The 12,066-nt window shown below is 51.4% G+C and overlaps 1 protein-coding gene across 1 annotated transcript; it reads right to left on the reverse strand.

The window, feature by feature from the left end:
* Nucleotides 1-3,830: 3,830 nt before the first annotated feature.
* Nucleotides 3,831-11,777, reverse strand: LOC122391853. The gene is made up of 3 exons (XM_043386155.1): nt 11,294-11,777; nt 9,922-10,276; nt 3,831-3,846 (listed from the first exon to the last, which is right to left on the reverse strand). Exons 1-3 carry the CDS (start codon nt 11,775-11,777, stop codon nt 3,831-3,833), a joined length of 855 nt encoding a protein of 284 aa, XP_043242090.1.
* Nucleotides 11,778-12,066: the final 289 nt, after the last annotated feature.

Consider the following 12,066-nt stretch of genomic DNA (forward strand, 5'->3'; position numbering starts at 1 on the left):
AAAACGCATGGAACAGCAAACGATAGCTTTTGAGCTCTTCTTTTGAAAAGATCATTATCAATATTGACCTCAGGTCAACGGTTTAGCCTCCAGAGGGCAAAAACTCCAAAAATAGCTGTTTTTACGAAAAGTGTTTTTCGACAATAACTTTTAACTACAAAAAGCCACGGCATTTCTATTGCCAGAATCGTGTTCCCCTCGCCGAGACGCGTCGAATGAACTATAATTTGACCTTGAAAGGTCAACTTGAAAATTTGACCTCAGGTCAAGGTCATGACCTGACCGGAAAAGGTCATGTTGCATATCAGTCGATGCGTCTCAACAAGACAAACACAATGAGACCATCCCCAGCGTTCTATCTCTTTCCAATCGCGAGTTATTGGCAAAAAACTGTTTGTAGCCTCAAGTGACCTCAGATGACCTGTCTAGAGGCTATCAGCAAAAATGACACCTTGGTCATCACGAGTGGACTAAATCATTGTGATTCTGAAATATTTGGACTGTTCCGATGCGTACACACGGATCTAGAGGCATTTTCATTTTTCTCCCTTGCCTTATAATGGTAAGGTCACGCCACTGACCTGACCTTAGGTCACGGATATGAAAAATCCGAGATAAACAAATTGTAGGCGCCCATAACATCATGCAATCCACCAAGTTTGAAACCTTTCTGACAAACACTGCAGGCTGGACATGATTGCAAACTTTTTTTTAGACTTGGTCAGTTAACTTGACCTGGTGACCTGACCTGACATGACCTGGGGTCAAAAATTTCACACATTGTCCAAAATTGATGTACAAAAAGCTACCCCAAGCGGCGCGGCGCGTAGCGCCGCGCTTTTTTATTTACACGCGAAAAACGCGACAGGGTGGTAACATATGCCCCCCCCCCACTGGGGCGAAGGTTAAGAGAAGTGGTGACCCAATGACACCATGGGGTCTTGCTAAACTCCCTACATGAACGACCTCATCCTATTCATGATTAAATAAATTGAAACCAATCGTCAACTCCCAAAGGCAAACGTCTTTTCGTGCGATGTCATTAGGACGCGACGTCCCTCGACGTAAATTTAACGACTAGGTTTTGATCTGTGCAGTGAGCATATCTTGAACTTCATACGGATTGTTGCGTTTGATCTCAGGGTTGGCATGGAAATGCTGAAAACATTCATTTTCCTAGCATGTTTTATCTGGGTCTTTTTGTCCGTAAAACAGACAACTTCAAAGTACATATGTCATGTATGCATACGTGCATGAAGATACCAGCCTCAGATGTATCTCACTAAAGTGTATTTTTACGGTGGACGGATCCAAGAACAAAACCAAACTACAAACAGTTCCGGAGACAGATTGAACCAACAGAATCAAAAGAGCTTACCATCAAACAATTGAAACCATTTCTAATGGCCGCAGGAGATGCCTCGCCACGAATTCCAATATGTTTCGATGAAGGCGTTTTTGATGTAGCTTCCGGCTGCGGCGCGTCTATAAATCAGTGAACAGTAGGCCCTGCCGGCCGTCTGTTTTTGATATACGTTTAATAAGTCGGACGCGCCGAGCCGGCCTGATTGACTGTTCAACGATGGCGACTGACGGGCTGACGGATCGCCCTCATTGGTCGGTTCGGCCGCAGGGTGGCCGCGGATTCGTAATGCCGGCACATGCTGACAGAGCTATATAGGACAATAGAACATGGTGGGCCACCATATCGAGCCCATATACAGTGACTTGAGCATGTGTCGATCCACACCATAATAGCAAGTAGCGAGAGAAATGTTTCCAAATGTAAGGAGTTCAGCATCAACGAGTGGCATTTTAAATGAGCCTTGTCAAAATACTGGAAAGTGGGTGCCAAAAAATCAGCATGCATAGCTGCAATTGCTTTTGGAAAAGCGCACAAAATGAAAAAATGTTAAGATGGATTTAATCAGATCAGACGATTTAATAGGCTTGTTCATCATGAGCAGGGTGTATTTATTTGTCATTCATGCACCGATGTGATTAGAGAAAGATTGCAAGATCCTGTGCTGTGGAAAGTCTATCCGCTCGGGAATATGCCCCAGCTCTGAGTGGACGTCACCTTCACTGACGGTAGTTCTGACGCCGAGGAATACAGGGCGTCAATCTTAATTTAAACCACAGCAAAGCCGAGTATTCCTACTGCGGGGAGCTAATGCAGAGTGATTCTTGTTGATGCAGAGTGATGCAGAGCTCTATACAAACCTACCTACTATTGAAAACCTACTATAAAAAACACTAACATTCCTGATGAATCAACAGACCAAACAGGTATCTTTTAGGTGCCCGCTATTCCGTCGTGAAAACGGCTATTGTGGAAAAGAGAAATGCTGACATAACATTTGAATCCGTTTATGCATCTATTTTTTTTTTTAATAAAATAATCTGTTTTGGTTCAATCCTTACAAATTATGCATACCTACAAGTGGGTCCGGTGTCGTTTAGTGTTTACAGTCACTGTGGAATGCGACAGCGTCTTCCTTAAAGATTAACATTCACCAATGCTAGGAACCCGGAAACTAACAAAGACATTGACCTAGTCTATCTTCACAAATTCCATCACGCAATCCTCTCACTGCGCATTTATCCCAGAGCCAATGAAGAAATGCACGTCAAAGCGGCCCATCCATTGCGATTGGCGTCTGCCTGCCGCCCCCGTCCGCCGCTCTCCGGAGACCAGTCAGAGACGCCGGAGCGCCAGAATCGCCCACGGCGCGCACCAACTGTCGCCATGTTTCACCCGCGCCGCGATGGCCGCACACGGCCGGCCCGCACGCCGATTTCGCCGTATTTGCGAGTTCGCGGCGTTGGCGACGTAAATTGGTGACGGAAAGAGTAACGGCTTTCGGGAGGCTTTCCATCCGGCGAAGATAAGTAACTTTCCGAGTTGGGCTCAGCCCCGGGGAGCTGCTCGAACGAGATGGCTTCTCGCGGCGGCGTCATCCTACATGACTGGGTGACGTCAGAGACAGAGTGGCGGGGGCGGCAGAGGGTGGGAGCTGCGATATCAAAGGCGTAAAGAGAGCCAGAAGCAACCCTCCCGATACTGGCCATTTTGACACAAAGAAATCCGTCAAATGTAGATGTAGATTTTAGAGTTGCAAATAAATACACGGGCATGGGGAACTTGTGCGTACTACGGGTGCTAAACCAGATAAACATTATAATAGACATAGATGTTATGGGGGAACGATCAACGAACGTGGTCCACAGAAAATGACTTCCGGCACGATGCTAATGAACACTGAACAGCAATGTTGCCACAAACACCGCTCACAAGGAAAAGAAGGCAGCCTTCTGTCTACATAGTGTGAATTTCTTGATTTGGAATTTCTGGCCAATACGCAGGCCGTCAAGCTATTCACAAATGCTTGTTTTTTTTTTCACAACAGACGCTTACTGTCTACCTCATTAGGGATTACAGATCTGGTTCCCACGAGAGAATGAAGATATCAATTGTTCAATGCATGGCACATGAGGTCGAATATAATACCAAAACTGGAACGAAATCAGGAGGAGCATCAGGAGGGCAGGCAATCATCCGATACAGGGATGATACTCGGAGAAAGAGAAAGAGAGGGGAGGAAAAGAGAGAGAGAGAGAGAGAGAGAGAGAGAGAGAGAAAGAGAGAGAGAGAGAGAGAGAGAGGGAGAGGGAGAGTGACAGAGACGGAAACAGAGACAGATACAGACAGAGACAGAGACAGAAAGTGACAGAGACAGAGACAAACAGGGAAAGATATTGAGCACGATGGATGCTCCCAACGGGGACGTAGGACGACGCCTACCGTCTATTTCTGCCTTCTGGGAGCACTACGGATTGATCTGACTGAACGAACGGGGCAGGGGGCGGGGGAAGGGGGAGTAAAGGTGATCAATGAGTCAAAGCTCCGCACCTTTGTCCCCTTTCTAGAAGACAATACGAGTACTGATCTGCGCGCAAAACGAATACGTTGTTTCCAGTGACAGATGATTTGTGCAGCCTAATGAGACTAAAAATACGGTATGGGGTTGGACGTTGGTATTGATACAATGACAGTCAAAGTTACGTGGGATGACCAAAAATAGTGTGGTTTGATTTAGGAACACCACTTTGTTTAGTGCTCAGCTGGTGTGACAGCATTACGCTTTCAAGCAAATGTTATCGTGAAGCCTTTGGCTCCACGACGAGTGGTTACGTGCTGCTGAGCGAATCGATCCCTATGTAACGAATGCTCACTATTTTCATTCCGTTGGTTTTGACTGAAATTTACGCGAGTTGTCGCACGATTGTTTGAAAGTTGATTGCATTGGTTTATCAAACTTTCGGTAATGGCCATAAACGTCATCTTGTGACCTTCAATTTAGCATTATGTCCCTGTTCCCACTAACCTGTCCGACACATTTTGACGCGGCGGCTAAATGTCATGTCAAAACGGACGAGGGTGGGTGACCTTTACTGCCCTCAGAGACCCTAATCGCGACCGCCATACCATCTAGCATCTGGCCTCGGCCAGCACTCCCAGCTCAGCGCGACATAATGTCAGCCGGCCCAGTGGCAGCGGGCCGCGACAAACCACCTCCGAGGGACGCCGCGACCGGCCGGGCCGAGTTATGTGCCGACCTGCGTCCCAGAGCCAACTGCTCGCCGGCTGCAGAAGCCAACCACTTGGCCGCGTCTGATCCCCCGGGTGCCGGCTCTGACAGATGCCTCGCCGGCCTCTGATCGCCAGCGGGACCTCTGCTCCATCATCACAGCAGCGCCACAGAAATGCTCCCCAGGCGACACGGTACCCGAGAGGGCACGTGGGTGGTTGAGGGCGAGGGATAGGGCTGTAGCGGACAGTCGTATTCAGATTGTTTGAATGTCATAGTGCGAAAGGCCAAACAGCTTTCAGCGCTTGTTCTGACTAAAGCGTGTCAAACGTCAAATTATCTTTGAAGCATCGAGCATTATTTGATAACAACTTCTAACTCTCATATTGTTATCAATTGTTATTAAATGTAATAGGCTCCCTCCAAGCTCTATTGGGTATTCAAATGAAGGCACAATATCAATTTTGAAGGCACAAAAACCCTGAGTAATTCTGATCTGAAAACCTTGTTATTTATAGAACGTTCAGGAGCATTTCATGAAGAGATGAAAAGATATAAGCTCAATACCGCATGTATAATGCTATATTTGTAATTTCAGTGTATCTGTCCTAGCTATTATAGGAATTCTAATGAAAGGTCAAACCAGTGTCTGAACCTCTCAACATTACAGCGTCCGTGTTCAAGCGTCGAGGAATTTCGTGTAATTATAGACACGACGCTAACTTATCTATGATGACATAGGTGATGTCATCATGGCATGAGTAACACGACAAGAAGTCTGGTTCCACAATTGGAAAGGAAACATCTACTGCTTTTGATATCATTCCTCGATACCAGTGATGCTTTTGAAGTATTTTATCTGCAAACGATTGCCAATTAAGTTCAAATTGGTAATGATCACAAACCTATTCGCAATATATTGCCAAATAAAATGCGTTGCTGAATAGCTAGATTTACAGTAAGACGCATGTGATCTCTAATATTTATGGCGCTCGTTAGTTCAACCCCAATCCATCAAGTACTCTTTCAATATCGAACAAATACCAATCAATCTAGCTAGAAGGCTTCCCAAGGAGCTCACCCACACTGTGTCGTTCCTTGGTTCACTGAAAGGTCAGTATCTAATGGAGATGGTCTTACCCTACGGCAGAACACTCAGAATACAACAACCGACACAGCTGCCCAGGGACAGAAATGCTATGAAGATGCCAAATCACCCGGGGGCACTCGAAGAAAGACGCGCCCACCCTCTATCATGTGATGCCAGGGATCAGATATTACTTCCTATATTCGTCCAGCCCGGTCGGATAGAACGGACAGATAATAACGGGGGTCCGGTGCGTATATGGAATTCTGTAACAGAACAAAATATTCCGTGTGTGTTCTCTCCTCTCCTCTCCTCTCCTCTCCTCTCCTCTCCTCTCCTCTCCTCTCCTCTCCTCTCCTCTCCTCTCCTCTCCTCTCCTCTCCTCTCCTCTCCTCTCCTCTCTTCTCCTCTCTTCTCCTCTCCTCTCCTCTCCTCTCCTCTCCTCTCCTCTCCTCTCCTCTCCTCTCCTCTCCTCTCCTCTCCTCTCCTCTCCTCTCCTCTCCTCTCCTCTCCTCTCCTCTCCTCTCCTGTCCTCTCCTCTCTCTCCCTTCCCGTATCTTTCTCTCTCTTTCTCTTTCTCTACTTCTCTCACGCAAATCTCCGGGGACCGGCGCCGTCTTGTGTACCTTTAGTACCGCCGTGGCGGAATTTCCCGGTCGGCATTCTCTCTCTCTGTCGATCCCCACATCCTAATGCCAGCCACTCGCAGTGCCGTTACGGCCTCTAATGCCCGTCATTGATCACCGTGACCGATAACAACAGGAGGGGGACTCGATCTCGGCAACGCTACCCACGGCCGACCGTGCACGCATTGTGGTCAAACTGCGTTTCGGTGCTGCTGTCCACCATGGTTAGACACTATCACTAAGATACACCAATCCCTCACCACACATCAGTGCGTCCCCGCCGAATGGCCGGACCCGCTACCACTCAGCAAGGCAGCCCGGCGTGGTCCGAGCACGCCAAGCACGTCACGGCACGGCGGCACGGCCGTCGGCGCGGGGGTCCGCGCGTCGACTGCCGGCCGCCGGGTCGGGCCGGTCGCACACCGCCACATCGCGCCATCGATTTTCATCTCATCTCCGTCGGCGACCGATAACAATCGCGCCCGGCTCCGGCCGCATCTCCCCCGGTAATGAGACCGCCCACCTGACCGCACATGACCTGACCTGGCCTCCGGCGTGGAAACAGGGGGGGACTCAGGGGGGAATCAGCTGCCCACCTGACCGCACATGACATGACCTAGCCTCCGGCGTGGAAACAAGGGAGACTCAGGGGGGGGGGAGTCAGCTGCCCACCCGACCGTACATGACATGACCTGGCCTCCGGGTGATGTTGGGATGAACTCAGGGTGGACTCAGTGGGACTCAGCCCACCTCCCACCTGACGGACATAACCTGACCTGACCTCGGACTAGACTCAGGTAGACTCCGCCATCTGACCCATACAGCACTGACTGTATACGAGCTATTCGTGAGGCTTCACTACGATACCAATAAGGTCAAACTGCACTGATTTAGTGTGATCTCATCTCACCATAATGAAATGAAGCCACTTGAGAAGATGCATAAGTTGATGGAGCGGTAATTGATTGTCTAATATTCTCCCACCAGCTAAACCAACAATAATAAATTAATCGCGTAAAAATCACATTTAAATAGTATCTTCCTCAAGTACTACCGCGCTGGCTGGCGGCCGTATGCGACAACACCTTGCAAAAGCTTCAGCAGAGATTGAAGTTTCCTGTTGCAAACGAGCCTTGGTGTAGACAAGGACAACATCCGGCGGCGGCTACCAGAACAGTTTAAACACTCCAAACTCATCAGAGCTGCGAGCAAACGCCGCGCGGCGCTAGGCGCAGCATCACACTCCCCATCTGGTAAAACAACTGTAATTCTAGCGAGTATGTGGGAATTGGGGGGAAGGTTCCCTTCAGCGGGGTCTTCAGAACATCCAGTGACAAATAAGGACCTTCTGAATGGTAGAAAGTACAGGAATGGATGTCAAGGCCATCCATCTATCTGTAATCAGCCCACGGGCCAGTGTGAGCTCTGCGGTACAGTATGAACTCAGGCGCTCGACGCGACTGCCATCTAGCGACAAAAGTATCGGTAACTTCAGTCTAGGTGTCGCTAGATAGTAGATTGTGGTACGGTCATTGGCAGTACAAAATCACCCTTAACTATTTGTGTTCTGCACATTTCTTATAATAACTAGCAGAAACCCTCTTCCCTTTTTGTACTGAGACTATGGGGCGGCCCGGTACGGAACTGCATGGGAAAGGGGTGGAAGAAAACGGACGAGTGGGCGCCCGTGGGATCGATACTCGGGTCGATGGCAATTGTCAGGGACCGATTGTGTGAGAGCTCGTGCCCGGAGGTCATTTGGGATAGAACAGGAAGGAGTTGCCAATGGTATTTGGTTAGCGGGTGATTACTGGTTCCGTCACACACGCGCTGCAATACAAATATCCACCTGTAAGTGTTCCATCGGCATCTCTATGCCACAGCGCAATCAATATTTGGCTGGGGACATGCTCAATAGATCGATCGTCATCTGTCGGCATCATATTTTTAGCTATTCCGGAAACATTGTCCTCAGAAGAGAGTCTTTGTTGATAACATATCTGTGCCTGGGTTTTGATGTTTGGTTCACAAGGAGAGCTTCGCTTTGATGTGTATTTCGCGGATTGGAGTAAAGGATAGAAAATGCCAAAGAACATATTGTGTTGATGAGACGGATATCACTATTCATTCTGACATAAACTCACAAGTGTAGCGGTCGACTGCTGTATTGAAGGTCACACAGATGACACGAGGCTAGCGCCGCCAAGTGGCGGGTGCCAACAACTTTTCACTACACCTTCCCCCTAAAGTCACCTTCTAGCTCCGAGGTCTACCCCGACCTCGGATCAGCGGTGACTGAACAGATCTATCGACATTGCTCAACTTCAGATTGTTGACATGTATGGTTAGCGTTTTTCCCTGTCCATCACGAATACGATAGTTAACGTCAGACACACGACCCATAACGTCAAATGGCCCGCTCCAGATAGGCTGCAGTTTCGGCGACACACCCGCCTGATTAATTGGACGCTTCCAAAACACTCGATCTCCAACTCTGAATGTTCGCACTTTCACACTTTTCGCTCTGTCATACGTCGCAGCTCGCGCCGCCGCCGCTCGACTGGAGGCCTGCCGGGCCCCCTCACGCACTTCGGTGAGCCGACTCATCAACTGTGAGCCAGCCGGTGAGCGCAACGGCGCGTGCAGTACATCGATGGGAAGCCTCGCTCGGCGGCACTGGACCAGCTCAAACGGCGTGGCCTGAGTCGTCTCGCAGATTGTCGTGCGGTAGGCGAAGGCCAGTGATTGGAGGTTCCGATCCCACTGTTGTTTGTTGTCGTCCAGATATGCACGTATCATATTCAGCAGCGTCCTGTTGAACCGTTCGACCATATCCGCTTGAGGGTTATACGGTGATGTGGTCCGATGTGTGATGCCCAGTCTCCCACAAAATGACTTGAAGGACGCGCTCATCCATTGCGTGCCTTGATCTGTGACGAGCTCAGCTGGAATTCCGTATCTGCAGAATACTTCATCCAGCAGCCAGCGTTCTACCGTTGCTGCATCCGTGGTTGGAATTGCCACCAGTTCCGGCCATTTCGTGAAGTAATCCTGACAGACCACAATGAACCGTGCTCCGTTCTCAGCCGTAGGAGATATAGGACCGATGACGTCCAGCGCCACCTTCTGCCACGGCTCCAGCGATGCTGTGTCCACCGGACACAGAGGCGCAGTCGCCACCGGCGTGTCCTTGACTCGGCAACACGTCAGACACGCCTTCGCGTACTTCTTTACGTCCATCACCATTCCAGGCCGGAAGTAGCGCTCCTGGATGCGATGCAGCGTCCTTCTTGATCCAGGGTGGCCTGCCAGGGGCTCATCGTGTAGAGATGTGATTATTCCCCTTCTCTGTGATGCAGGTACTACCAGTTGCTCTCCCCACTTTGGATGAACGTGGCAAAGCATGCCGCGTTGATTCACCTTAAACGCTGACGGCTGCTGTCGTTGAAGCTGCTGAAGTTTGCTGTCAGTTCTCAGCTCCACCTTCCAGTCATCCAAACTGGCCACAGATGGCGCTCCGATCGGGGCTACAGGTGACGCTTCTGAGGGTCCAGCGGCTGACTGGTTCGCCGCCTGACTGCGGCTCTGAGTTCCCTGAGTCGAGTCTGGAACCGACCGGCTCAGAGCATCAGGCACTACATGCTGCTGGCCGGAGATGTGGTCGACAGTGAAGTCGAATTCCTGAAGCAGAAGCGCCCAGCGTCCCAGCCGACCAGACAGATCCCTCTTTGACTGGAGCCACAGCAGAGGTCGATGATCGGTGCACAGCCGAAAGTGACGACCAAGGAGCAGGTGACGCCACTTCTTCAGCGCATGCACGATGCCGAAGGCTTCCTGCTCTATGACGGAGTACGCCCGCTGCTGCTTGGAGAACGCCTTGCTGGAAAACTCCACTGGCCGTCCATCCGCCTCTAGAACGCAGCCGATGCCGTCCTGACTGGCGTCTGTGCGGACGGTGAAGTCTGACTTCTCTGTTGGGATAGTCAGCACGGGGCGCGTCATCAGCGTCTGCCGAAGACGAAGGAACGCCGACTCATGCGCTCCGTCCCAGTGAAACGGGCTGCTCTTCTTCAGCAGGTCATGCAGTGGTCGGGCGGTTAGACTGAAGAACGGCACATGAGCTCTGTAGAATCCGCACAGTCCAAGGAACCGCCTCAGTTCCTTCTGGTTCGTTGGCCGTTTGACTGCTTCGATCGTCCGCCTGTGTTCCTCTGTGGGTCGTATGCATCCCTGAGATACGCTGAAGCCTAGGAATGACTCAAGCGATGACGTCATGAATCGGCACTTGTCTCGGTTCAGAGTCAGACCGGCGGACCGCAGCCGCTCGAGCACAAGACGCAAGTGGCCGAGGTGCTCCGTCTCATCACCGCTGAACACACACCAGTCGTCAAAGTACGCCGCGACGCAGGGTAAATCCTTCGTGATACGGTGCATGAGCCGGTTGTACGTGCTGGGTCCATTGCACAAACCGAACGGTAGAACGGTTAACTGCAGCAGTTGCCCATTAAACTGAAACGCTGTCTTCTTGCGATCCTCTTCTCTGAGGGGTATTTGATAATACCCCTGCTTCGCGTCCACCAGTGAGAAGACCCGAGCAGACGCCAGCTTCCTGATGACATCCTCGACAAGAGGCACCGGCTGGCGGTCCTTCACCGTGACGCTGTTCAGTGCCCTGAAATCAATGCAGACACGCGGGACGTCTGAGCCCTTCTTCTTGACCAGCACCACGGGGTTCATATAATCACTGTCACTGGGCTCCACAACCCCATCTCGTAACATCTGATCAATCACCGTCTGCGCTTTATCTTTATACGCGACTGGCAGCCGATACTGTCTCCCTACCACAGGCACGTCAGATGTAGTCACTATTCTATGCTCAATCAGCTGAGTACGGCCAAGACCACTGAATACATCATCAAACTCACTCAACATTTCACCAAGACGCGCACATGGACTAGACACAGATTCGCCCCCCGAATCGCACTCACTCATTAGGTCCTCAGCGCCGACCATGGCGATCTGCGCGAAGCTGCCGAGTTCCTCGTCGGACACCAGCTCCGGCTCGAAGCCGGCCGTAGCCGCCGCAGTCAGGAGGCCGGCGTGCTGCAGCGCCACTCCTCCCTCCGTCTGACGATCACGGAACTGCTGCTGCTCACTGCCACCACTAGATGGCGCCACTCCTCCCTCCGTCTGACGGTCACGGAACTGCTGCTGCTCACTGCCACCGCTAGATGGCACCATCCTCGATGCGGCGGGTCGCACCTCGCGGTGCTGCACGTCAATCAGCGCTCCAAACTTCTGCAGCAAGTCCATGCCCATCACCCCCTGACGGACGTCTGTAACGAAGAAGGCGTGTCGCTCAACTTGATCTTCCAGGCGAACCGAGGCACGGTAGAGTCCGTAGACGTGGAGCTCCGTGCCATTCGCAGCCGTGATACACTGCTCCTTAGCCGGCTCCTGGGGTGAAAACATGGCTGGTAAGCAGCTTACGGTCGCTCCGCTGTCCACCAGTAGCTGAATCCGCTGTCCATCAATCTCGGTGTCGAGATACAGGCGACCGTCCTGGGGCCGGGCGGACAGACCCTCTACCTGCCTCGGCCGCGCACCCCGGGTGCGGCTGCACCGGGCGACCACGTGACCGTGTCCACCGCAGCCCCAACACACCGGTCCGGTGGGCCGCGGCCCCGCCGCCGTCGAGCTCCGGCCTCCGTCCGCCGGTGCAGCTGGAAAGAGCCCGCGGCGAGACGAGCCGGCAGCTGAA

Source organism: Amphibalanus amphitrite, unplaced genomic scaffold, assembly GCF_019059575.1.
Source record: "Amphibalanus amphitrite isolate SeventyFive unplaced genomic scaffold, NRLGWU_Aamphi_draft 000458F_arrow, whole genome shotgun sequence".
NCBI classification, from domain to species: Eukaryota; Metazoa; Arthropoda; class Thecostraca; order Balanomorpha; family Balanidae; genus Amphibalanus; species Amphibalanus amphitrite.